Source organism: Lepisma saccharinum, chromosome 12, assembly GCF_977018435.1.
Source record: "Lepisma saccharinum chromosome 12, izLepSacc3.1, whole genome shotgun sequence".
Lineage (NCBI taxonomy): Eukaryota > Metazoa > Arthropoda > Insecta > Zygentoma > Lepismatidae > Lepisma > Lepisma saccharinum.
Window position 1 is genome coordinate 20633418 of NC_139240.1, and position 27932 is coordinate 20661349.

The window sequence follows — 27932 nt, forward strand, 5'->3', positions numbered from 1 at the left end:
TTATTATTATCATTATTATTTATACTAATCAAGTTTTAGAAGTTATCTGCACCCCCCTCTACAAATATATCTGGCGACGTCTGTGCTGGTAAAGGATGAGCCCCCCCGAAATAAAATCCTGGCTATGGGCCTGGTCGAAGATGAGGACGAGTGATGATTTGGGAGCGAATTTTTAGGTGCTAAAGATCTGAAGAATGTTTATTCTTTATGTTCTAAAAACAGCGGAAATATGTGGCTAAAAGTTAAAAAAATATTTTAAAATAAATCAATATTCACAAGTGACATCAGGGCATTAGTTTGTTGCATTCTGTCGATTACAATGAACAAGGAAACACATTTCCAATGCATTGACAATGGACGCCGATTATCTCTGAACAATGACTTGAGTAGTGCAGGTGGGCCGGTTCAACGCCCGAAAGTGAGGCTCAGTGAAGCTCGCCTTAATGGATTTTTCTCGTAAGGCATGAGCCTCATTTTCTCGCAGTGTTGCCAGCTCCTTACTCGAAAAAATCACCAAGGTTTTTTTTGGGTCTAACGTAGCCTAAAGCAAGGAGCTGGCAACCTTGCTTGAGGCTCGCCTTAATGGTTTGTTTTTGTAAGGCATGAGCTTTATTTTCTTGCAGTGTTGCCAATATTTTACTCGAAAAAATCACCAAGGTTTTTTTGGTCTAACCTAGCCTAACGCAAGAAGCTGGCAATCTTGCTTGAGGCTTGTTTTACAGTGCATAAAGCAAGAAGCTGGCAACCTTGCTTGAGGCTTGCCTTACAGTGCATAAAACAAAGTTGCCAACCTACTGGTACTTTTGCCATAGCCTTTTACAAAAAAGAGAGAGGAGAGAGAGAGAGGAGAGAGAGAGGAGAGAGAGAGAGGAGAGAGAGAGAGGAGAGAGAGAGAGAGGGGGAAGAGTTAAACAACCGACAACTACCAACACCCAACCTAACCTAACCTAACCTAACCTAACCTAACCCACCCTAACCTAACCTAACCTAACCTAACCTAACCTAACCCACCCTAACCTAACCTAACCTAACCTAACCTAACCTAAAGCAAGGAGCTGGCAATTTTACTTGAGGCTTGCCTTACAGTGCATAAAGCAAGGTTGCCAACCTACTGGTACCTTTGCCAACCTACTGGTAGTTTTGCCATAGCCTTTTACAAAAAAGAGAGAGGAGAGAGAGAGAGAGAGAGAGAGAAGAGTTAAACAACCGACAGCTGCCAACACCCACCCTAACCTAACCTAACCTAACCTAACCTAACCCACCCTAACCTAACCTAACCTAACCTAACCTAACCTAACCCACCCTAACCTAACCTAACCTAACCTAACCTAACTAGGTCTAACCTAGCCTAAAGCAAGGAGCCGGCAATCTTACTTAAGGCTTGCCTTACAGTGCATAAAGCAAGGTTGCCAACCTACTGGTATTTTTGCCATAACTTTTTACAAAAAAGAGAGAGAAGAGAGAGGGAAGAGTTAAACAACCGACAGCTGCCAACACTCACCTACAGCTTTTTTTTGTCTAACCTAGCCTAAAGCAAGGAGCTGGCAACTTTGCTTGAGGCTTGCTTTACAGTGCATAAAGCAATTTTTGCCAACCTACATATACTAAACAAGGAGATAGGTTAGGTTAGGTTAGGTTAGGTTAGGTTAGGCAACAAACACGCACTGCCGTAAAAGAGAGAGAGATGGGTGGATGGTAATATAGTATGTGCGTGCGTGCGTGCGTATAATATGTAGCATTATTAACTAGAGTGTGTTGGCAATTTACTTACAACTAAAAAAAATAGAGATGCCAACTTTGCTGTAAGATGAAAAGAGAGAGATTTATGGCTGGCAACGGTGGTGGGCGATGTCCTCTTATTGCAAATTTTTTCCAAGTCCCCCCCCAAAAAAAAGAGGCCAATGTTTATATATCGTGATTTTTGTAAACCTCTCTCGGGGAAACGATGTGCCACACACGCACGCGCGCTTATGTATTGTGACGCAAACAAACAAACAAAATAATAATTGTTGTTTTTTAGAATACCTGGCCCCTAACCCCGCCAGGGTGCGTGGTGCCCAACCCAAAAAGGTTCTAACGGCTACGGCTCTAGATAACCGCACCTCTGTAGGGTTTCACGTGTTTTTTTTTTCCCCCCAAACTTCCATGAAACCCTACAGAGGACCTCCGTAATGCATGCAACGTGTACTAACGACTCTAGTGTTATTTGATGTTGTGATATTTTTGGATATAGAGTTTTATTGTGAGATATAGATGAAAATAATTATGTTTATTATAATATTTTCTTGATGAAGATGGAGAATATGTGTGTGTTACAAATAAAGTTGCATGCTTTTTTTTTCTAGTGTGTGTATGTGTTTTTGATGTTTCGACAGCATCTGAAACGATAAAAAAAAGAAATTTTATTGTTAATTTTCACGTGTAAAAACAACAACAAATTTTTTTGTGCAAATTTTCCGATTGTCTCGTGCTATAGTGCAAAAAAGATATTGTAACTGATAACTAATAAAATTGATATTTGTAACTGATCTGAACTAGTAAAATTCGTATTGTGCTATTGTAACTGATTGTGCTAGTACAAAAAATTTCTTATTTGTGCAAGAAAAGATGTTAAAAACTTGTTAAAACTGCTCTGTGACCCTCTCGTTCTTCACGTCGTAGGCGAAGGACTTCTCTGCAATCAGGATGACACTGCATAGGGTATCCTCGGGCAAGGCATCGTGGAACTCGCAGACGACCTTGATGTTGGTTCGATCGTTGACCACAACCTTCTTTCTCTTAGATGTGTTGATGACGGTCATGGGTCTCCGTGCTTTGAACTCGCTGGGCGTGTAGTACATGTCCACGCTTCCCTCGGTCACGCGTTTGTAAGCCGTGTAAGCTTCGTAAAGTTTGAGGTAATCGTCTTTGGTCACGTCGAGGTTGTAATTCTCGGGCGGGAACACTTCCTTGCGTCCATTCTTCAGATAAACGTTCTTGATCTTGCAGTCGTCGAACTTGCTGGAATCTTTTTCCTGATTCTTGTCCCTCCCGGTCTGAAAGAGCACTACGACGAAATCTGGCATGTCGAACTGTATGTTGTTGAACTGCGTCGTCACGTCGAATTCCATGTGACTTCCCGACGCCATCTTCTGCACGCACTGGTAACCGTGAAAGTGAATCGACACCTGCGGACTTTTCAAGATCTCCGCTTTGTACTTGAGGGCGTAATTCGTTTCGTATTCCACCACCGGCATTCTCAATTCCATGCTCCGGATGACGCACTTGGCTGCTTCGGGTAAAGTGTTGGCTATCGGCGTGGTGCCGTCCGGACCCAAAGTAGCGTATCGCATCAGTACATCGTTGTCGTTGGCCGCTCTTCGAAACGTGATCCTCAGTCCCCCCTTCCACATGATCTCCTTGTAGTCCGAGAAGAAACCAGGCAGCAGACGCATGGGAAAGAGCACCGTGTGACTTCTCGTCGATATTTTGGTCCCGGCTTCGAATCCCCCGGCCTGGTAGTACGCCGCGTCCGTTTTGGATAATTTCAATGTTCCCACTGCCGTCGACGTGATGCCTGGATAATCTATTCTGTCGATGACGGTGTTGTGTTTCCTCACCTCCACCTGCGAGAACAGGTGAGGCACGAAGTTGTCCACGAGTATCAAGTTTGCTGCTGCGGGAAACGCGTCTCCGCTTTCCTTCTTCACCACGTCGAATTGAAGGTAGAGGTCCGCTCTGTGAGGATGAACGAACCCGTCGCCTACGTCCACGTCGTATTCGATCTCCCTGTTCGCCTCGTTCAGATTGGCGAACGTGCGACGGTTGGGAGGGAAAGATTGCAATTCGTAACTTTCGATTTGCTCCATTTTACATGTATGGTTATTTATTATACGTTGATCTCCACGATGGCCGTCGTAATGGCACCTGCGAAATCCACCACGTCTCCTTTCTCGTTCGTCACCACCAACTCTATGTCGTCTATGCGGTTGCGACATACTGGAAAATAGATCGGCGAAGAGGGCGTGTAGATGATCGGTTCCATGAACTCGGAACTTGGTTTGAACGTGGCTATGATTCCCGTCTGCTTGTGACTTCCTAACAATCCGTCCGAAGATTTCGTGATCATACCTTCGGCCACGTTACAGTGTACGTTCAGAGTCTCTATGGCCAAGAATTTAGGAATGTTGGTTGCTACGTGCTTGATGCCAGCTTCGAGTTTGGTGCCGTTCTCGAAACCTAAAAGTTCTCCCATGGTGCCCAGGTCCACGGTCTCCGTCGCGGATAGGATTTCCACTCTGTGCGTGACCGAATTTTGAGAAAGGTATGTGCCTTTGGGTAATTGAGCTTGCAAAGTGGAAAGATTGTATTGTCCTGGCGTGAAGACGATGTGTTCGCTTCCGACGCTAATTTTGTTGTTGTGATGCGTAACATTAGGTATGAGGTACATGCTGTAGAATGCACGCAGAGCCACGGATTTAGGATAGACGATGTCGTCGTGCAGCGTGAGTTTCAAGATCGAAGATTCGCTCGTGAGATGAAACACGCCCATCCTCGTGATGCTGTTTCAGGTTCCACAATGCTTTCTGGAAATCCTCGATCGTAGGGTTATTTATTTTAGAGAGAAACGCGAGCACAGAGAGGCAGAGATGACCGCAGTTCACGTCTCCGAAATTTTGAATGCGTTCGTCGTTGTAGTATATAGAGGTTTTGCTCGTTTTCAGATAATGAATTAAATTTGTAGGTGGAACACCTCCGAAAGAATCGAAAACGAATGCTTTATCATCATTTTTGTGGTAACATATCCAATGCGTGCCTGGATTTTCTTGACCGTCCAAGTTGACTACTCCGCATTCTCTTCTTTTAACGCTTGAAGGTAACGAGTCGGACATGAAAACTCCTCTGAAGTGTTTGATTTGTAACGGTTCGATCAGAGATTCAATGTCTCGGTTGGTGAGTGCTTCTGTTTCTTTTTTTTAAACTTCTTCAACACGCCCTTCCCCCCTTTCTTCTCCATGGCCAGGTTGTGACGTTTCTGTTCTTCCAATTCCGCTTTGTTCTTCTTCGAGTCGATGACGGTTTTCGCGATGGCGGCACTTCCGCCGGCCAAACTTCCAACGGCCCCCAATGCTGCCAGGATGGCCGGGATGCTGAATATGAAACCTCCGATCTTTTGCTGTTTCCGCGAACGCTGCAATCTTTTCAATTGAGGTGTGCTGAGCAGTAATTTCATTCCGTGTCCTTTCGACAAGCAAGAACGTTTCTTCTTCTCCAATTTTTTGTCACGACATCGCCTACAACACCACGCAGACGGATCTGGACGCACGTCACGAAGCAGACAAAAAATTGGAACATGCAGCTTTCGAAAGGTTCGTGAGCAGAGACGCATCGCTGGGTGAACGGGTCGCCGCACTGGGTACCACCATCGCCATGAACACGAAACAAAAATTGGGGTGGGGTATATAAATAACATACCGTAAAAAAACTACACAAGAAAAAATCTCAGAATATATATATAAATAACATACCGTGAAAATAACACATAGAGCATCAACATGAAGCCCAAGGGTGTCGTGTACCAGATACCATACTCCAATCTGAAAAATCTAGGTGCCCTCGATAGGTTACTCACCAAGAAACAACGCGAGAAGAAACGTTCTTGCTTGTCGAAAGGACACGGAATGAAATTACTGCTCAGCACACCTCAATTGAAAAGATTGCAGCGTTCGCGGAAACAGCAAAAGATCGGAGGTTTCATATTCAGCATCCCGGCCATCCTGGCAGCATTGGGGGCCGTTGGAAGTTTGGCCGGCGGAAGTGCCGCCATCGCGAAAACCGTCATCGACTCGAAGAAGAACAAAGCGGAATTGGAAGAACAGAAACGTCACAACCTGGCCATGGAGAAGAAAGGGGGGAAGGGCGTGATGAAGAAGTTTAAAAAAAAGAAACAGAAGCACTCACCAACCGAGACATTGAATCTCTGATCGAACCGTTACAAATCAAACACTTCAGAGGAGTTTTCATGTCCGACTCGTTACCTTCAAGCGTTAAAAGAAGAGAATGCGGAGTAGTCAACTTGGACGGTCAAGAAAATCCAGGCACGCATTGGATATGTTACCACAAAAATGATGATAAAGCATTCGTTTTCGATTCTTTCGGAGGTGTTCCACCTACAAATTTAATTCATTATCTGAAAACGAGCAAAACCTCTATATACTACAACGACGAACGCATTCAAAATTTCGGAGACGTGAACTGCGGTCATCTCTGCCTCTCTGTGCTCGCGTTTCTCTCTAAAATAAATAACCCTACGATCGAGGATTTCCAGAAAGCATTGTGGAACCTGAAACAGCATCACGAGGATGGGCGTGTTTCATCTCACGAGCGAATCTTCGATCTTGAAACTCACGCTGCACGACGACATCGTCTATCCTAAATCCGTGGCTCTGCGTGCATTCTACAGCATGTACCTCATACCTAATGTTACGCATCACAACAACAAAATTAGCGTCGGAAGCGAACACATCGTCTTCACGCCAGGACAATACAATCTTTCCACTTTGCAAGCTCAATTACCCAAAGGCACATACCTTTCTCAAAATTCGGTCACGCACAGAGTGGAAATCCTATCCGCGACGGAGACCGTGGACCTGGGCACCATGGGAGAACTTTTAGGTTTCGAGAACGGCACCAAACTCGAAGCTGGCATCAAGCACGTAGCAACCAACATTCCTAAATTCTTGGCCATAGAGACTCTGAACGTACACTGTAACGTGGCCGAAGGTATGATCACGAAATCTTCGGACGGATTGTTAGGAAGTCACAAGCAGACGGGAATCATAGCCACGTTCAAACCAAGTTCCGAGTTCATGGAACCGATCATCTACACGCCCTCTTCGCCGATCTATTTTCCAGTATGTCGCAACCGCATAGACGACATAGAGTTGGTGGTGACGAACGAGAAAGGAGACGTGGTGGATTTCGCAGGTGCCATTACGACGGCCATCGTGGAGATCAACGTATAATAAATAACCATACATGTAAAATGGAGCAAATCGAAAGTTACGAATTGCAATCTTTCCCTCCCAACCGTCGCACGTTCTCCAATCTGAACGAGGCGAACAGGGAGATCGAATACGACGTGGACGTAGGCGACGGGTTCGTTCATCCTCACAGAGCGGACCTCTACCTTCAATTCGACGTGGTGAAGAAGGAAAGCGGAGACGCGTTTCCCGCAGCAGCAAACTTGATACTCGTGGACAACTTCGTGCCTCACCTGTTCTCGCAGGTGGAGGTGAGGAAACACAACACCGTCATCGACAGAATAGATTATCCAGGCATCACGTCGACGGCAGTGGGAACATTGAAATTATCCAAAACGGACGCGGCGTACTACCAGGCCGGGGGATTCGAAGCCGGGACCAAAATATCGACGAGAAGTCACACGGTGCTCTTTCCCATGCGTCTGCTGCCTGGTTTCTTCTCGGACTACAAGGAGATCATGTGGAAGGGGGGACTGAGGATCACGTTTCGAAGAGCGGCCAACGACAACGATGTACTGATGCGATACGCTACTTTGGGTCCGGACGGCACCACGCCGATAGCCAACACTTTACCCGAAGCAGCCAAGTGCGTCATCCGGAGCATGGAATTGAGAATGCCGGTGGTGGAATACGAAACGAATTACGCCCTCAAGTACAAAGCGGAGATCTTGAAAAGTCCGCAGGTGTCGATTCACTTTCACGGTTACCAGTGCGTGCAGAAGATGGCGTCGGGAAGTCACATGGAATTCGACGTGACGACGCAGTTCAACAACATACAGTTCGACATGCCAGATTTCGTCGTAGTGCTCTTTCAGACCGGGAGGGACAAGAATCAGGAAAAAGATTCCAGCAAGTTCGACGACTGCAAGATCAAGAACGTTTATCTGAAGAATGGACGCAAGGAAGTGTTCCCGCCCGAGAATTACAACCTCGACGTGACCAAAGACGATTACCTCAAACTTTACGAAGCTTACACGGCTTACAAACGCGTGACCGAGGGAAGCGTGGACATGTACTACACGCCCAGCGAGTTCAAAGCACGGAGACCCATGACCGTCATCAACACATCTAAGAGAAAGAAGGTTGTGGTCAACGATCGAACCAACATCAAGGTCGTCTGCGAGTTCCACGATGCCTTGCCCGAGGATACCCTATGCAGTGTCATCCTGATTGCAGAGAAGTCCTTCGCCTACGACGTGAAGAACGAGAGGGTCACAGAGCAGTTTTAACAAGTTTTTAACATCTTTTCTTGCACAAATAAGAAATTTTTTGTACTAGCACAATCAGTTACAATAGCACAATACGAATTTTACTAGTTCAGATCAGTTACAAATATCAATTTTATTAGTTATCAGTTACAATATCTTTTTTGCACTATAGCACGAGACAATCGGAAAATTTGCACAAAAAAATTTGTTGTTGTTTTTACACGTGAAAATTAACAATAAAATTTCTTTTTTTTATCGTTTCAGATGCTGTCGAAACATCAAAAACACATACACACACTAGAAAAAAAAAGCATGCAACTTTATTTGTAACACACACATATTCTCCATCTTCATCAAGAAAATATTATAATAAACATAATTATTTTCATCTATATCTCACAATAAAACTCTATATCCAAAAATATCACAACATCAAATAACACTAGAGTCGTTAGTACACGTTGCATGCATTACGGAGGTCCTCTGTAGGGTTTCATGGAAGTTTGGGGGGAAAAAAAAAACACGTGAAACCCTACAGAGGTGCGGTTATCTAGAGCCGTAGCCGTTAGAACCTTTTTGGGTTGGGCACCACGCACCCTGGCGGGGTTAGGGGCCAGGTATTCTAAAAAACAACAATTATTATTTTGTTTGTTTGTTTGCGTCACAATACATAAGCGCGCGCGCGTGTGTGGCACATCGTTTCCCCGAGAGAGGTTTACAAAAATCACGATATATAAACATTGGCCTCTTTTTTTTGGGGGGGACTTGGAAAAAATTTGCAATAAGAGGACATCGCCCACCACCGTTACCAGCCATAAATCTCTCTCTTTTCATCTTACAGCAAAGTTGGCATCTCTATTTTTTTTAGTTGTAAGTAAATTGCCAACACACTCTAGTTAATAATGCTACATATTATACGCACACACGCACGCACATACTATATTACCATCCACCCATCTCTCTCTCTTTTACGGCAGTGCGTGTTTGTTGCCTAACCTAACCTAACCTAACCTAACCTAACCTAACCTAACCTAACCTATCTCCTTGTTTAGTATATGTAGGTTGGCAAAAATTGCTTTATGCACTGTAAAGCAAGCCTCAAGCAAAGTTGCCAGCTCCTTGCTTTAGGCTAGGTTAGACAAAAAAAGCTGTAGGTGAGTGTTGGCAGCTGTCGGTTGTTTAACTCTTCCCTCTCTCTTCTCTCTCTTTTTTGTAAAAAGTTATGGCAAAAATACCAGTAGGTTGGCAACCTTGCTTTATGCACTGTAAGGCAAGCCTTAAGTAAGATTGCCAGCTCCTTGCTTTAGGCTAGGTTAGACCTAGTTAGGTTAGGTTAGGTTAGGTTAGGGTGGGTTAGGTTAGGTTAGGTTAGGTTAGGTTAGGTTAGGGTGGGTTAGGTTAGGTTAGGTTAGGTTAGGTTAGGGTGGGTGTTGGCAGCTGTCGGTTGTTTAACTCTTCTCTCTCTCTCTCTCTCTCTCTCCTCTCTCTTTTTTGTAAAAGGCTATGGCAAAAGTACCAGTAGGTTGGCAAAAGTACCAGTAGGTTGGCAACCTTGCTTTATGCACTGTAAGGCAAGCCTCAAGTAAAATTGCCAGCTCCTTGCTTTAGGTTAGGTTAGGTTAGGTTAGGTTAGGTTAGGGTGGGTTAGGTTAGGTTAGGTTAGGTTAGGTTAGGTTAGGGTGGGTTAGGTTAGGTTAGGTTAGGTTAGGTTAGGGTGGGTTAGGTTAGGTTAGGTTAGGTTAGGTTAGGTTAGGTTAGGTTGGGTGTTGGTAGTTGTCGGTTGTTTAACTCTTCCCTCTCTCTCTCTCTCCTCTCTCTCTCTCCTCTCTCTCTCTCCTCTCTCTCTCCTCTCTCTCTCCTCTCTCTTTTTTGTAAAAGGCTATGGCAAAAGTACCAGTAGGTTGGCAACTTTGTTTTATGCACTGTAAGGCAAGCCTCAAGCAAGGTTGCCAGCTTCTTGCTTTATGCACTGTAAGGCAAGCCTCAAGCAAGATTGCCAGCTTCTTGCGTTAGGCTAGGTTAGACCAAAAAAACCTTGGTGATTTTTTCGAGTAAAATATTGGCAACACTGCAAGAAAATAAAGCTCATGCCTTACAAAAACAAACCATTAAGGCGAGCCTCAAGCAAGGTTGCCAGCTCCTTGCTTTAGGCTACGTTAGACCCAAAAAAAACCTTGGTGATTTTTTCGAGTAAGGAGCTGGCAACACTGCGAGAAAGTGAGGCTCATGCCTTACGAGAGAAATCCATTAAGGCGAGCTTCACCGAGCCTCACTTTCGGGCGTTGAACCGGCCCACCTGCACTACTGACTTGTATTGTGAAAGCGACCTTTGTGTACCACACGTAGTCAGACATGTACATTTGAAGTACGGAATATCATGCGCCAATTTCACCTGCCTGTTCAGGGCCTTGTAATCAAGGGATCCCCGGTTCGAAACCCGATGGAGGGACGTAGTGGTTTGGATCCCACTTTAAACAATATAGTAAAGAGTCATTGTAGGCGCTGTAGCACTAGTGTGGAGTCAATTTACTAATTTACCACGTATTTCGTCCATTTTAAACATGAACTCCAAAATATTATTTACACAAGGAATTGCGAACAGTGGCGTAGCAAGGGGTGGGCTAAGTGGGCAACAGCCCGGAGCCTCGCGCTTGAAGGGACCTCGAGTCCCATGGGATTGATACGAAAAATGTAATAAATGGAAGTGATGGGATGGATACGAAAAATGTACTAAATGGTAGTGAGAAAAATAAATGGAAAGGGCTATTTTATTTGGACAAAAAAGTTAAAACGTTCTGTTTTTATATAGCTTTAAATTCAAGTTTGACGTTATAATTTGAATGAATCCGTCAAATCAGAGTCGTAAGATACAGGCGGGTGGGCCCTAAGCCTAATGGGACCCTAAAAATATTTAATTTTTCTCTCGTATTTCTCATGAAACATTTATGCTTAGACATTTTTATCCATTTATTCTTTTTTCGAATAAAAAGTACTTTGTCTTGTTTCTTCTTTTTTCTAATCACCTCATACTTCCATATTTTAACATTTTAACAATAAAGCACCTCCAACTTCAATGGAGCAAGGTGTGAGGCATTTAAATGTGTGCATTGTTTTCAAATCTTTTGTGTCACCTAAAATTGAATACTGTTCTCCGATCTGGTCTATGGCATGCCCCTCAAATTCAGATAGACTTAATTCAGTCCTAAATTTCTTCCTGGCCATTGTTCGACACCGAATTCCGTCCACAAAACACTTGCAAAAGTCCATCCTCCTGCAAATGTTAAATATCCAAACTCCACAAGAGAGACATAGACAGGCTGACCATATATTTCTACATAAAGTAGTGAACGGTAACATCAGAAGTGACCGCCTCCTTCAGGAAATTCACTCTCGTGTGCCTCCCCGCTCAACAAGAAGCACTCAACTTTTTGCTTCTCAGAAGCCGAGATTGTGCCTAATCCAGCGCTCTCTGTTCCATAGACTGCCCAGTGAATACAATAATCTAGGAAGCCAAATAGACATTTTTGAAAATCTGGACAGTTTTAGAAGAAAGTTAGCAAAAAATATGTAAGTCTCTTAACCACATGTAATTTTTTTATGTTATTATTTTTGATGTATTATGTTATTATTTTTTTGTCCTTATGTTCTATAAAAACGTTCCAATGTAAAATGGCTAACGCTGTATTTGGAATCTTCTATTAAATAAATAAATAAATAAATAAATAACTCAAGGAAGGTATGTGTATATTAGCAGTTCTTCCTTTCTTCCTACAGCTTCTGATGCAGCGATTGCCTTCTGTATCGAGTAGTAGATGATTTCTCCTCTGAATTTCCTGTTCAAGATCTACGTTTCAGGAATGTGCTTAGTAAATCTGAAATCACCTCAACAACATCCGTAAGTGCTTTGGCAAACTTTCTTCTCCTTGATAACTCCACACTATAGCTTCCAGTGCTCTCTGCACGCTATACCGCCTTCTATTTGTTTCTTACTCTTCCAGTAACAGTCACGACAGAACTATTTTTCTCAAAATTGGAACTTACGTACTCCTGGAATCTTGTGTAAGAGTAGTAGGGTAAAAGAAGGGATGTTCGCCATGCTGGGAATTTCGCCGTACTAGTGGTTTTTGTAATCGTAGATAGAAACTGTAGGTTGGAAACACTCACTGATGCCTGTAAAAAATCAAGTAACATGTGCCTTGTTTCCACTGAAAACTTAAGTGTGCTGAGCGAACTAGCAAGCAAGCAAGCAGTACAGTTTGGAACAAAGAAAGGTGCCGAATTTCAATACTACGTTGGAAATTGTCATTTCGTGGCAGATAAGAATTATTTTTCTTCCTTTTAATTATGGATATCGTAACCTCAGACCATAAGAATGTCCTGAAAAGATTTGCTTTGGAAAGCCTGCATGTACAAGTAAACATAAGTTGTTTTCTTTCGATTATGGATTTGCTGGTAAATTCGCCAGAGTAACAGAAAATGTGTGGAATTTCCCTTCTTCCAGGTGATCTTTCACACACAACTTGTTCACAATGCATATGCACATTTAGGCCTCTGTTTCTTAAACATGTTTGTATTGTATCTTTTTAAGCAGTTTTGTATTGTCATTTGTAGGTCTTTTACACTTTGTTGTCTGACTTATTGGCAACAACATGGTATTTCATACACTTAAACTGACGATAAAATGATAAATAAGTTATATGGCGAATTTCCCAGCATGTGGCGGGAATTTCGCCACTTTTTCTCATTTTAGTATTTTTAATATTACGTCATAAGTATAAGTATTTATGTTATATTCCTCATAATCCACAATGACTACTTTTTGTATCGTATAAATTTTGACCTTCTCCCCCAATTCGTTTAGAAGGACAAAAATGAAAAGCATTTTGGTGGCGAACTTCCCCTCCTTTACCCTATGATTCAGGTTAAATTTTGCGGATTCAGTATTCTCACTGCTGAACGTCAATGGGTAAGATCTACTGATATTAAATAGTAAGCATTAAATATATTTTCCTCAGCAATTTATTAATATTTAAGTATGATAATCTGCTTATGTATCTCTGAAGATTTTGTATCGATTCACATTGAGATTCCAAATTTAAAGAACGGACAGGGGCTTCGTATTCTATCTCGCCCAGGGCCTCGCGATACGTTGCTACGCCACTGATTGCGAAACTTTATTTTATCAGAAATGTCTAAAATATGCACATTTTATGTTCTTTCCCTAGAAATATATGCTTTATGGACTAAAGGTAAAATTATGCATTTTTATGTGAAATATGACATAGCAGATTACATTTCAGCCATATGGTCGTTTCTTCTACTGAGTATGGCCGACGTACGAAGAAACCAAAAAATCCACTCCCTAATAACGATAGCTATGAAGAAATTGATGAAGGGAGACCGGGACCCCTAGCATCATTTCAAGGTGTGCTAACCACTCCGCTAGTTCCAAATGAACGAGGGGGAGGAATGTACTACACTATATTAATTATTTTATAATATTTTCCAATAACGTTCAGTAGTAGAATTTAATTCTAAAGTGGCAGACCTCCGTGGCGGATTGGTTGAAACAGTGTGCTACGAAGCCAGGGGTCCTGAGTTCGAATCCCAGATTTGTCATGTGTGTTATGTGACACGTCCTTTCCCCTTGGACCAATATTTATTGTTGTTAATTTCATTTCTTATTCTACAAATGTTTATTGTTATTAATCTTAATCTCTGTTTTTTATTTTGTGATTCTTGTGGTATGGGATATTTCAACCTATCACTGATAATGTCAGGTTAGTGACTGACCTGTATATACATATCTTGTATGAGCTGTTGCCATGTGAATTATGATTGTGTTTTGGTCTTTACTTTTAGTTCGGGCTTTGAGTTTTAAAAAAGTGAGGATGTTGAATTGCTGTTATTTCTTTAAAATTCCAATGGATTTGTGCACATAAGTATTTATTTTGCTAAGAAGTAAAATATACTTCTTTTCTCTTAGTGAAAACTTGACTTTCATTTTTACTTGAACAACGAACGAACAGATATATTATTACCCAATACCTTAAGAGGCATCATGTGATTGCTACGATTCTTCATCTGATCGTTTTTATTGTGTTTTAGTCAGGGCCGGCTCTACCATATTTGCAACACGTGCATTTGCCCGGGGCCGCAAGCTCAAGGGGGCGGCAAAATGTATAAAAAATGGAATCTGCATTATTTGAGGCAGTTTGGTCTTCTTGGGGCGGAGAAATTTCAAATTAAATCCATTTGCATATGCAGTATAGATCAGAAACGGATAAGAGAAGCAAAGAGTAACTGCGTAAGAAAGCTGTGCCGAAAGTTTATATTAGTTGTCCTCTTACAAAAGCAGTTATTATTGTTTCGTCTGAGAAAATGGTAAGCAACGTCTACTGTGCGTGTGCGGTGCCAAGTTACAACGCTATCTATCGTTTGATCGCGCGCCAGTCCGCCAGTTTTCCACCCCTGTCCCCGCCCCGACCCCTGTTATCGAGGTTTGAGTTAAACTGACGTGTCGCATTCGGTAGTCGGAAATAGAGCTGCAGTGTTCTTTGACGTGTTGATGGTGAAAGGTGGTGATGAGGTATTGCCGAATCGCGCAAGACGCAATAGTAAGTACGAATATCTGCTGCTTTTGTCGTTGCTGGTTGCACCTCATTTACGATCTTGACGGTGTAACGATAGTGCAGTTAGTGTATGTCGCGTGTGAGAACGCGCGCGTTTGAGTGTGACAATGTATTGAGAGACTTGTGTATTTGTGCTGTCATTAAAACAACTGGTTTGTCAAGTCGTAAGAGATTTAAAAATTATTTGTTGCATATGTAATTGTACACTAAGGTATGTCTGATAAAAGGAAAGAAACTCCCGGGTGCAGAATATCGTAAACGCCCAAACGAGAAAAAGAGCTCAATATAGAAAAACGAAGTGGAGCTTTGCACAAATTTCTGAAACTTGAGGCAAGCGATGTAGTGAAAGTCGAAGAATTCGAAACTGGTGATTCTGAACTCGTGGCAGGTTGTTTTAATTGCTTTGAGAGTGCTGTTTACTCAGCCGGTAACAGTTGCAAGTGGTGAACGTAGTTTTTCGAAACTGAAGCTTAATAAAACTTATTTACGTTCCACAATGGGCGAATCGCGGTTAGAAGGACTTGCCATGGTCTCAATTGAACATGAAATTGGTCAAAAATTAAACTGTGGTTCTGTTATTCGCGACTTTGCAAATAGAAAAACTAGAAAAGTGTAAGTTTTCAAACTTAAGGGGGGGGGGAATGTGCAAAGAAAATAGTGTAATCATGAAGAAATCGTGGTATACGAGGCATACATAATTGTACAAACAACGGCAAAGATAATAGTAGACCGCACGGCGAAGTGGGTTAGAAACCCTGCGTGCTTCAGGGCAGCTTTGATAAGGCACCTGAATTGTCCCGAGCTGAACCAGGAAATAGACGATCATTAATTTCCAAGACCATTAAGCACAACGAATGCCAGAAAAGATTTGTGTGTGGGTTTTGTGGGTGATGATAAGTGTATATGTAGCTGTTTTCCTGTTTTCGTTATTTTACGTTGCTTTGTTACCTCTGGAATTTGAATGACGAATAGATTGATTTGATGAACTGACATGCACAAAAAAGCCAACCCCGTGGCGAATTGGTTAGTGTAAAGCGCTTCAAAGTCTAATAGCTGGGTTTAGAACCTGGTCTTCATCCCACCTCCACCTTACATATTTATTCTTTATAATCGCAATTAACCGAGAGTGGTAGAACAAATGCGTAAAATAACAAAAATATAATCTTCAGTATTGGCTTCTGAGTTTCAAGCATTGTTGTTTCGTCAATCATTAGCAAAGATAGGTATTCCTCGTATTTTCGGAAAAAAAAAAATTTCTAGTCTGTGGTGATAATGAACTCTATTTAGTGTCCGAAATGTTTAAAATGAATTTATATTAATCCATGCAGATGTAACCCATTACTGAGGGCCTTCGCGATGACGTAGTGATAACGTCAAGCCTTGCAACCAAGGGCCCCTGGGATCCATACCCGGTGGAGACACATAAAGGTTTCGATCCAACTTTAAACTGTAGGCCCAGTTCTGATTAGACTATCTGTGCATAAAATGGACTTGAAACAAAAAAACCAAACTAATTAAGAACTTGTCGCAAAATGCTGCCTATATCAAGAATGGTAACAACGAAAATAATTTCGAAAAGCAGCAATACGCAAAGCACCTCAAATCCCCACTGGCTCACAACATTATACTATTCGTCACATAAGAATTATTATTTCAGAGTTGAAATTCTGACATTTGCATAAATTTGCAGCCTTGAAATTCATTGTTTCTCTCAATAATTAAGTGCTTTCTGTGCTTTGCATTGCTCTAGCTCACACAGAGCTCTAGCTCTTCGTGTGAGCTTAGATTAAATGTGATAGAAGCTTATCTTCAATCCTTCACACAACTTCGCTATATGCTTGCTACATCTTAACGGAACTTCTATCGAACATCACTCATGAAATATATTTTACCTATCAGCTCTTAATTCACCTTTTAATTTTCACATATATTTTTATTTTTGTTATTTAGCGTCGCTTTTCTGCCACTTTTGGGCAATCGCGACGATGAAGATGAGTGAAGATATAATAAATAGAACGTTCAAAAAGAACACCAATGCCCAAACCGGTATTCAAATCTAGGACCCTTGACGTAAAGTCGTCTAGTGCTACTACTCAATCAATTTTCACATAGAAACTTACACTTACACACCTCTTCCTTCCATGTGTATTTTGTTTTACCTGCTGCAACTCTCTTATGGTGAGCACTAACCCCTCATTTCAGGTTTATATTTATAGCTATTGCTCTGTAGTGAATGATAATCCTATTAAGTCTTGTGAATCGTACTCCGAAGGAAACCCTGTTAGATGATGGAAACGTTACGTGTGTAGTGTTATTAATATTACGTTGTTCGTAAAGTAAGTTCCACTGATGAATACCGTGGCGCTGAAAGCGGGGCAGTATGAATGCGTATGCGCCTTGTGTAGCCACAACCTTGATGAAGTGCAGACGTCAGTCTGAGGCAGGTTGGTCAGGATAGTAGTGCGTAGTGCGTTGTTGTTATGTTTCAGACAATCCAAACTCCCGCCACGTGTGAGGTGCGATCTGTGATCCGTTTTCTGGATGCACGTAATGTTCCAGCTGCGGAGATCCACCGTCAGATTTGTGAGGTGTATGGAGAAGGAATAATGAGTGCTTTAATTGTAAGAATATGGGTGAGACAGTTTCGTGGTGGACGGGTTAGTGTTCATGATGCAGAACGAAGTGGTCGACCGTCTGTTGTGAATCCCAATTTGGTTCGTTTAGTGGAAGAGCAGTTTAGGGAGAACAGACGATTCTCTTCGTCTGAGCTGTCATTAGAGTTTCCACAAATCTCCAGAACTGTGCTGTATGAAATTGTGACAGTGAATTTGAAATTTCGCAAATTGTGTAACCGTTGGGTCCCTCACCAGCTCTCCGAAAATGCCAAAAAGGAAAGAATGGGAAGTGCATTAGAATTTTTGAAACGGTATAGTGAGGACAGGGGGAAGAGTTGTTGGATCGGATTGTGACTGGAGACGAGACATGGATTTTGCATGAAACCCCAGAACAGAAACGAAGCACCACCATGGAGTGGAGGCACTCCGCGTCACCGCGGAAAACGCAACCAAAACGAAAGCTTACAAACAAAAAAATCATGTGTACTGTGTTTTGGGATAGGCATCGAGTATTGCTTGTGGAATTTATGGAGCGTGGACAGCACATCAATGCCGAAACCTATGGTGTGACACTTCAAAACCTGCGTCGTGCAAACCAAAACAAACGACGTGGCATGCTCAGTCGGGGTGTCATTCTCCTCCACGATAATGCTCGTCCGCATGTGGCAAATGCAACTCAGGAACCCCTGACGACCTTCCATTGGAAAAACTATTATACCCCCTTACAGTCCTCATCTTGCCCCATCTGATTTTCATTTGTTCCTCCACCTTAAGGCATTCCTTGCTGGAAAACATTATGGTACTGACGAAGAACTGAAACGTGCAGTTTCCCAATGGTTCTCCACTCAGGCGGAAACGTTCTATGATAAGGGTATAACGAACTTGGTATCTCGCTATGATGCGTGCTTGAATTTTTATGGCGATTATGTGTGAATGTTGTACCATGTATATATTCTCATCCCTATAAAGGTCGTGATATTACTATTTATATTTTTCATTTTATTGCATGATGGAACTTACTTTCCGAACGACGTTATATAATAAAGTCTGCTTTGGTTAGCATTTTTTAGTGTATTGAATGAATATTGCATTTTTATTTCGTGATGAAGCATATTTTCGTTACCTAAATTTCTCATTTAAAAAATGTCGGTCCAGTATATATTAGTCATTGTGAATTAGTGTCCATTAAAACATTTTGCGTTGTTGCGAGATTATCTATTAGGATAAAATTTGAACATTTTGAATCTAAGTAGAGAAAATGCAACTTGTGTATCAAAATTGCCATGTCCAAATGATCTCCGAAAGTAGTGTCTAGCACGTCACATTTCAAGTATAGTCCATGATTGTATCTAGTATATAAACGAGATGTTTTCCTCCTCTCAAACAATAAGTGGATTGTCCTCACCGAACAAAGTGTGTCACTTATAAATTAGGCACGAACAGAACAAAATATACTCCTGAGCAATTACAAGTGTTATAAGCCAGTTCATGGCCGGGATTTAGTGTCGCTCTTCCCCAACCTACCAGCTTTAGGTTCCGAGTTCGAGTCCTGGTCTGGCAATCTCCGTTTTAAGTGTCTCTTCATCAATTTAATCTAATTATCATCCATCTTCATAGTTTCGATTAATTATAAAAGTGGCATAAAAGCAAAGCAAAATACTATGAACAAAAAAAATAATTGTAAAATGACTACAATGTCAGAACTACATTTGAAAAATAAAATGCGAGTAGAAGATTCATCTTCAAGCAGGTATTTGGGGAGAATTGTGCATGTGCATGAAAGTTGCATGTAGCATGACCACGTGTAGCATGACCTTCGATACTGGCTGGAGTTGTGCTTTTGAGGAAAGTTTGCTCGACGCTCCTCAAGTGTCTTATCAAGAATGCCTCGGTGTTCGCAGCATTGCCAACTTATTTTCCTCCTATTTCATTTGCAGTTGGCTGTACATAGATAGTTTATTGTAAATAGTGATGAAGTGAAGATATGTTACGTCATGTACAACGTTCTGGAAAATGTACCTAATTATGTACAGTATAAATAGTCATGAAGAAATAGTGAAACAAAACAGGAGAGCTGAGAGTTCTGCATGTTGGCTGAGTAAATGCAACAGATGTTTTACTATTATTAGGCTTAAATATATATTATTTTTTATTTATGAATAACTTATCTTCTCACATTATGTATTCTTTCATTTTATCATGTTAAAAATTGGTTATACCATTGAAACTTGCCACGGATAACAAGTTTAGTTGTTAATACATTACGTTTTCTTTGTACGTATTTTGGGGTGGGGCGGCAAGAAGTAAAATTGCACGGGGCGGCAAAATTCCTAGGGCCGGGGCTGGTTAAATAATCATGTTCTTTTGACTGAAAGGACGCGTCATATGTGTGTGTCCTTTCATCAATTTCATAACTCATCCAAGCCAATAATGGCAGAAAAGCGATGCTAATGACAAAAATCAAGAAATAAACACTAATTCTAACGGTGTGGAACTGATAATTGTACTATTGCTTATCAAATCATTGTGAAGAGAATTAGGAATCTTTAAATTACTATACGTTACATAGTGCATTTTATATATATTGTTAAGTAATGGCATAGCTTAAGTTGAACCCTCAAAGACAAACTTGAAATGAGAAAATAATAAAGTTCTGCAGAGTTCAATTCGAGCACTGAAGGTGATGGTTCGGAATTAAGTAAACTCGAACTCTTCAGTTATTACATTATTCCTGTAAACAAATTCATACTGCATTCATTCCGTCTTCAAGAGCGACGTAGGTGACATCTGTTGGTAACTGTGTTAAGACTTGCCACTCTTCACTGCTTGAATAATAATAATAATAATAATAATAAACAAGCCAAAGTCACTCTCATAGCATGAAAATATAATTTATGCTATATAGTTTGTACGTACATATTAGATAATGATTCTGCTTCCGTTTGAAAGCAGAAACGAACTTATCAAAGAAGTAACGCACCACATAATAGTTTCTCAGAATCTAATTTGCTGCTCAAGATATGTATGCAAGTTACATTATCACATTACATATCCGTGACTAATAACACACACATATATCATCTTAGAAGGATGTGAAGCTTATAAAGAAGGAATTACTTACTTCAGAATCGCACCATTCTCCAGTCATGGTCAGTAGCTAGACGTTTCCGATTAAACATTTTATCTTTCGAACCGTTAAAAAGATAACGCCAAGGATACTGATGAACGGCATGAGCGTGTGTGTTCGATCGAGCATGCGTGCAAGGAAGGGGGGCTTCTGAAACGGCAGCCACTCCCTCAAATGTATGAGCGACAAGATAAAATTGAGGAAAACATTAGAATTTATACATACATTACTAAAAAACTCATAGTAGCCGCGGTGGTCTAGTCGGTAGGGTTACCATGCGGGAGATACGGGTTTCGTTCTCCGGCGTGGGTGATCTAAGGTCGGAAGTAGCTCTGGGGCTCACCCAGCCTCAAATCAATTGGTACCTGGGGGCAACCCTTATGGAGGAGGGTAAAGGCAGCCAGAGCGTGGTGCTGATCACATCACCTCCAAAGTGGCCGCTATCGAGAATGTACGGGGCCCTTCCCCACATCCTCTAAATATGAATTCACGGCACGGTGCTATGTGCACGGGGAACTTTACGTTTTTACCTTACCTGTTACTTTAATTATTTTTTTGTATATTTTGAAAGCATGATGCATAACGTACGTATTCCTGACGACGATTCTGTGATCTAGTCCTGCAGCAGCACAAATTCCATTGTACATCATGGCCAGCTTATTCAACCGGCCTCAACTCCATCCAAAATGCATAGGTACTCTCTAAGACAGATATTCCGAATCCTCCCAACCCACCACAGATCCAACAGCTCACCGAAGTCACCACACAGGAATGGCCCTGGACAACCTGGTGCGAAGCATGTCACGTAATGTAGAGAGGTGAACAGATGCATATGCTCGGGCAGGGCCCATTGGCTCCTGAAGACCAGAAATAAATGCGTCAGCCACGATCGTTGGGCCTGCTGTAGAGATGCCCAGCCTCCGGAGGCCGGAAGCAGACCTTGGGCTCGGAAGCTGAAGCCGTTGAAGGCTAGAGGCAGAGATGGAGTTCGGAGACTGAAGCGGTTGGAGGCCGGAGTCCCACATGGAGTTCGGAGGCTGAGGCCGAGATGGAGTTCGGAGACTGAGGTCAGAGGACGTCCTTGAGCTCGGAGGCCGTAGTCAAATGGACATCTCTCGACTGCTGCCCTCATTAGGCACCTCGGTTGTTTTGGTTCGCTTTGTAACAGTGCTACTGTACACATCTTCCTTCTAGTTTCGTGTAAGCACTCCGCCCTTCATTTTAAATAAAGGTTTTTGCTTTCTGCATCATTTCCTGGCATATCCCATTTCCTTCAAGATCTTCTGTAAATATTAAATTCTGCAATAATTTTTATGCACTGTAATTTGCAACTGATATAATTAATAACTAAAACATTTCTACACACTGAGGGGTTCAAAGAGCTACGTTTTGACAGTGGTCTTGACACAACCCCCTCTCCCACATCCACATCCAAAACTGAATGAGAGGCACTGCATGAATCTATCAATCAACGTCTGAAATGTTTTGTATCTGCATAGTGCAACACTAGCGCATAAATTTCATATTCGTTTTATGGATGAGTTCACCTTCTACCGTCGTTACGTCAACCATCTATATTCCTAACGACCTTACCGACGATGGTGATACAGGCCTATGCAAGCGAAATAATATCCAGCATTTTAACTTCCTTTGAGTGTGTGAGAGAGAGAGAAGTAAGGAGGAGACAGGGAATAAGGATCATGAACAGTGGCGTACCCTGAAAATTTGACAGGGTTTACCGCAATTCTTATTTATTGCATATATTCATTATACACCCTATATCTATATTAATTAGATATAAATAGAGATAAAACATCAGTGCAGGCATTCAAGTAAAACAGATCTGACAACTGCAATTTCGATTTTTTTTAAAAAAAAAAAATCCTATTCACCGAAATATGGGCTTGGATTTCTCTTCACCAAGGCAAATTTCCCTTCAGGTAGCAACACTTCATCTGTCAAGCGCGGCACAGAAATACAACGAACGATCAGTTTTCTTCCGCCAACGCTGTTTCCAGCGGTGGATCTGACCATGCAGGCCATGTGTTCTTAAATGGCCACCCGCTCAATATTTCTTCAACGATATGTAGCGTACATTAACCTGTCTTAAGATCTTTAATTAATTTAGTTAAATTCTGGTTTGAGTATAATATACAGGGTGTTTCGTAAGTTCGTTTACAACGCTTGGGAGGTGATTGTACGAGTGAAAATAAGGTGGAAAGTTCATGTAACGAAATTCCGGAAACGGCTTTGTTGCCGAGTTATTGACGTTTGAAATCGTGGGAAAATGATTTTCCGAAGTGAATAATGACAAAACGGGTGGAGAGAAGTCGTCGGTGTTGGGCGGTCCACTAAGAAATTGGGTACGCTCTTGTCAAAAAATCACGCGGCAATGTTGTGCAATATAGGCGCAAGGGATTCCCCAAAGGACGCGAACGAAGATGTGGACGGGAGTGTGGTGGGTGTGCGTTCTGCGTGAGCTGGTATCGACGAAAATTGGCATGTGTTGAATGGCACCAAAAAACAAAGAAAATTTCCTGAGCGAAGGGCACCATGACGTAAAAACGGGAAAAAATGAACTGTCATAGGTTGCATACCCTGAAGGGCAGATGGGTGTTCGTGTGATCTGACGTTAAGTACCACATTTCCCGCCCGGGGCGCCAACAGTGTAGGTTTCCTCATGAAGGAGCGCACGTGTCTGTGCCATTCGTGCTTCAGGTGCTGTGCCAGCAGCAGGTTGTTAAACATTCACGGTTGAATGGAAAGACGTGAGGTTCTTGGACAGTAGTTTTGGGCAAACATTTGACCTAGCAGTGTTACTTGTTAATTCTTAGCCACAGCCCATCGTGTTCTGTGAAGTGTACTAGTGTTAACGGCCATAAACACTTGTAGTCCGGTGTAAGAGATGGCTGCATACACGTCCCAAGAGCTGGCGGACATGCATCTGAATTATGGGGAGGCTGGAGGTAATAGCCGTGCTGCAAGGCGTCTGTATGGGGCACGTTTTCCAAATAGGGTGTTACCATCGCACACCTTATTTCAAACTGTAGACACTCGACTTCGTGAAACAGGATCAGTGTTGCCACCTCGTCGAGAAGTTGGACGACCGCGAAGTGTGCGAACACGACGGTTTGTGGAAGATGTGCTAACTGCAGTGATGGATCATCCAGGCACCAGTACGCGCGCACTAGCCCACGAACGAAATACCTCCCATGTGAATGTGTGGCGAGTCCTGGCAGAAGAGGGGATGCACCCGTACAAATTGAAGAAAGTGCAAGATCTTTTACCTCGGGACTTTGGCCCACGTGAGGACTTTTGTCAATGGTTTGTTCATCAAATTGAAACTATCCCCAATTTTCAGAATACGGTACTATGGACTGATGAGGCTATCTTCACGAAAACTGGTGTGTTCAATAGTAAAAACAGTCATGTGTGGGAACATGAAAATCCACATGCACTGCTAGTGGCACATCATCAGCACAGATTTGCAGTGAATGTGTGGTGCGGGATACTGCATGACCATTTGATTGGACCGTACATTCTCCCTGTTCGCCTATGTGAACCCACTTATCAAGCATTTCTCATTGCGGTTTTGCCTGAACTACTAGAGGACGTGCCCTTGGCACTGAGACAAAGACTGTGATTTCAACATGACGGTGCACCCCCACATTTCGATCGGAATGTGCGCCATTTCCTCAATACCGTATTCCACAACCAGTGCATTGGCAGGGGAGGGCCTGTGCCATGGCCACCTCAATCGCCTGATATTACGCCCCTGGATTTCTTCCTCTGGGGAGAGATGAAACGCCTCGTTTACGAAACACCTGTCGTGTCAGCCGAGGACCTCGTTGTCCGTATCAATTTAGCTGCAGCATCGATAGCAGAAACGCCGGGGTTGTTGGGTCGCACTAGACAATCCTTGATTCATCGTTGTCGCCTCTGCTTGGAAGTACATGGTGGACACTTTGAAAACCGTCTGTGATGAGGTTCCCTTCACATCTCCATTAAGCATACTGTGTGCCCATCAGGGTATGCAACCTGTGACAGTTCATTTTTTTCGTTTTTACGTCATGGTGCCCTTCGCTCAGGAAATTTTCTTTGTTTTTTGGTGCCATTCAACACATGCCAATTTTCGTCGATACCAGCTCACGCAGAACGCACACCCACCACACTCCCGTCCACATCTTCGTTCGCGTCCTTTGGGGAATCCCTTGCGCCTATATTGCACAACATTGCCGCGTGATTTTTTGACAAGAGCGTACCCAATTTCTTAGTGGACCGCCCAACACCGACGACTTCTCTCCACCCGTTTTGTCATTATTCACTTCGGAAAATCATTTTCCCACGATTTCAAACGTCAATAACTCGGCAACAAAGCCGTTTTCGGAATTTCGTTACATGAACTTTCCACCTTATTTTCACTCGTACAATCACCTCCCAAGCGTTGTAAACGAACTTACGAAACACCCTGTATAATGAGTAGGGCTAGCATTTTTATGACTTAGCATATTTTTTTGGTAAGGGCGATGTGTTCCCTAAACAATAAACATATAGAAATCCATATTATGAAGAATCTAATGAAATGAAGGTGCTTTTTAAGGGCATATTTTGGCATATTTAGCCATTTCTGCGTGATAGAGCATATTTTGATGGATTTTCTGTCATATTCAGCATATTTTCACTTTTTCAAGAAATATACAGTCATTTTTAAGGTGAAGTTGTTCTTACCCCCATGTTCACTGGATGGTATTTCTTTTTTTTTTGGACAGCAGTAATTTTTTTCATTTTTATTTGAAAATTTAGAGAATGTATTCATTGTGCATTGCAACTCAGGGCCTATAAAGTGAACTAAAAATATTACGTATGTGAAAATATCTCAGAATTTAGATATTAATGTTTCAAACAGTCCAGTTATAAGGGCATACTTTTCAAATTATAGTGCATATTTTGAACAATTTAAGGTCTTATTTTATTTGCATACTTTGGTTATTTTTAGGTTATGAAAACATACTAGACCTAATAATAGGCAAATATCCTAGATAAATGCATTCACGTGAAAGAGTGTGGGAAGCGAGAAAGCAATTCGCAATTGAAAAGCAGAAGCGAAGAGATATTGTGGCTTGTGAGGAAAGGAAAGTGTGTGTGTGTAAGAGAGAGAGAGAGAGAGAGAGAGAGAAATCTTATCTTATCTGTGGCCTCACGAATCACCATCTTATATGCGACTTACTTATCAGTAAGTTAAAAGAACTTGTGACAGCCATTGGTAGCATTATTGATGTGAAGTTAGTTTGTTTAAACTTGTTAATGGTTTCTGCTGTTACAATAAGTATACGTATTTAGTGTTCTTTTTGGTTTAAACTTCTCCTGTGATTCGACAAGAGGCTGTTATGTTATTATTTTGGGAATAGTTACGTGCACAGAGTGGAGCAACGTGAGTAGTTGTTATCATCATCATGGCGAATTTAGAGATATCTGCAACCACAGTGGCGTGTCCTGGAAATTCTTAAGTGGGGTTTGGTTTAATTGTCGGGGTGTAAAGGGTTACCTTCTGAAAAAGCACCAAAATGTCAACCTCACTCCACTGCTTTTGCAGGCCGACGAGGCTCTGGCGTCTGGAACTGCGGCCAGTATGATCCTCTGTAAGGCTGTGTGTGTGTTTGTCCAGTGTTTGTCCTTATGTGTGCTGAGGGCCCGTTCACAGCCTCAGCTTTTAACTCAGGTAAGAATATTTCAGTCCTCAGACACGTGATTATTTCAGTTATGGTAAGGGGTTGGGCCCTGTATAAGGTGACGTGTGCAAAATAGCCTAAGTGCTGACGCATCCACAATTTTCAATTTAACCAATCAATTAATCAATATGTAATTGTCAATGAAATATGTTATCAGTCTTTCATATAGCCTGAATTTATGTTTAGGAATAGTAACTGAAGGATACAAATATGCCATAGATTTATAATTCTGCATGGTACGTACTATACATTTTGTTTGTCACTAGCAGCGTTCCATTATCATTTAACCTGTTATTCACACGCTTATTTACGTTAGTAACTATTATATTACAACTATTATTGCTTAGAATTGTTGCTTACTGATACTCAACGTTAAATGCAGGTCTCGAAATGGACCGGAACGGCTTTTCGGTTCGTAATTATCTGGAACATTTCCGTCCCGTCTCATTGGAAATGGCAACGAACAGTTACGGTTTATTAAATTTTTTCAATAGTTTTTTTGCTTTTCAGTGCGGACTAAATTATTAATACTCTTTAATAGTACATATTATAGCATTTAGGCTATATAAGCTTCACCTCTAAGTGGACATACGTTGTTGCTTAGCAGAGTATGATGGCGTCTCTATATTACCTTTATCTCTTGTACCTTGTGGTTCTCTTTTTACTTTTTATTTGTTAATTATTATTATTTGTCGTATCATGTGGATTCGATTGTTGTGACAGAGGTATCCTCTTGCACAAGATCTTTAAACAAATTCAGGATCTGTTTTTATTGTCACTAATTTTTCTTAACCTGAGCAGTTATATTGCTGACGTTCTGAAGAATAAATCCAATCCTTGATCATACGCAAAATAAGACAAAGTATTGAAGATTACATTCAATTTTCAATGTTTCGGTTGGAAGAGCTGACTACCGTCTGGTTCAGATTGTTAAAGGGGAAAAAATCTAATATTCGTGTCCAATATATTATATATTATTATATGATTTTTATATAAATATTTCACTATTAACTATTATTAATTGTAATGTAATGCGTCATTTCACTAGTCTTTAATGTGGTGGCTGTAGTAGTTAAAAATAAAGGAAGGCATCATGTTAACGAAGGTAAAGCGTTCCGTTTCGTGAAAATTTACATTTCGAGCCCGGGTTAAATGTCAGTATCTTATTTCACAAAGCACGATGGAAGTGCAGAGACACCCAGGACAAAGATGTGCATTGCTTGTTACAATTGTTATTAATTTGAAATCCTAACCTTACTGCAATACTTTAATTTAGCTGTGCGTCGGTCCACGCGAATCAGCAATTCATATCTCAGGAACTATCGAAGTTAGAAAGTTACTTGTTAGATTAACACGTGTCTCAGATAAAAGTAAAGGTTTCTGGATGGATCGTGTGTTTGAGTTAATGGTGACATCACAGCTACGACTTATGACGTAATATGTTCCACTTCTACGGTTAACGCAGCACACCACGACGCCAGGGATCCCTTGTTCGAATCCCGGCCCTTGTGAGTGTACCATCATCATATTATCATTCATCATCACTTTCACGATTGGCCAAAAGTGATAGAAATGCGAAGTAAAGTAAACCAAATTTAT

At 41.7% G+C, this 27932-nt stretch overlaps 2 protein-coding genes across 3 annotated transcripts in view; one reads left to right on the forward strand and one right to left on the reverse strand.

Annotated features, from left to right (window-relative positions):
* The window catches only part of LOC145996402 (uncharacterized), a 33561-nt gene extending 12846 nt beyond the window's left edge, over positions 1 to 20715 (reverse strand). The window contains exon 1 of the mRNA XM_083132850.1: positions 20599 to 20715. The gene's annotated coding sequence lies outside the window, so the exon portion shown is untranslated. The remainder of the gene's footprint in view (positions 1 to 20598) is intronic.
* LOC145996403 (uncharacterized) overlaps positions 12026 to 27932 on the forward strand; it is a 36890-nt gene continuing 20983 nt past the window's right edge. Inside the window, exon 1 of one of the 2 annotated variants that reach the window (XM_083132851.1) lies at positions 12026 to 12125. In XM_083132851.1, the coding sequence (XP_082988977.1) occupies positions 12043 to 12125 (83 nt within the window). In that variant the 5' untranslated portion in view covers positions 12026 to 12042. Of the gene's footprint in view, positions 12126 to 25854; positions 26036 to 27932 lie in introns of those variants that run through there. The other variant, XM_083132852.1, reaches the window with a different exon arrangement.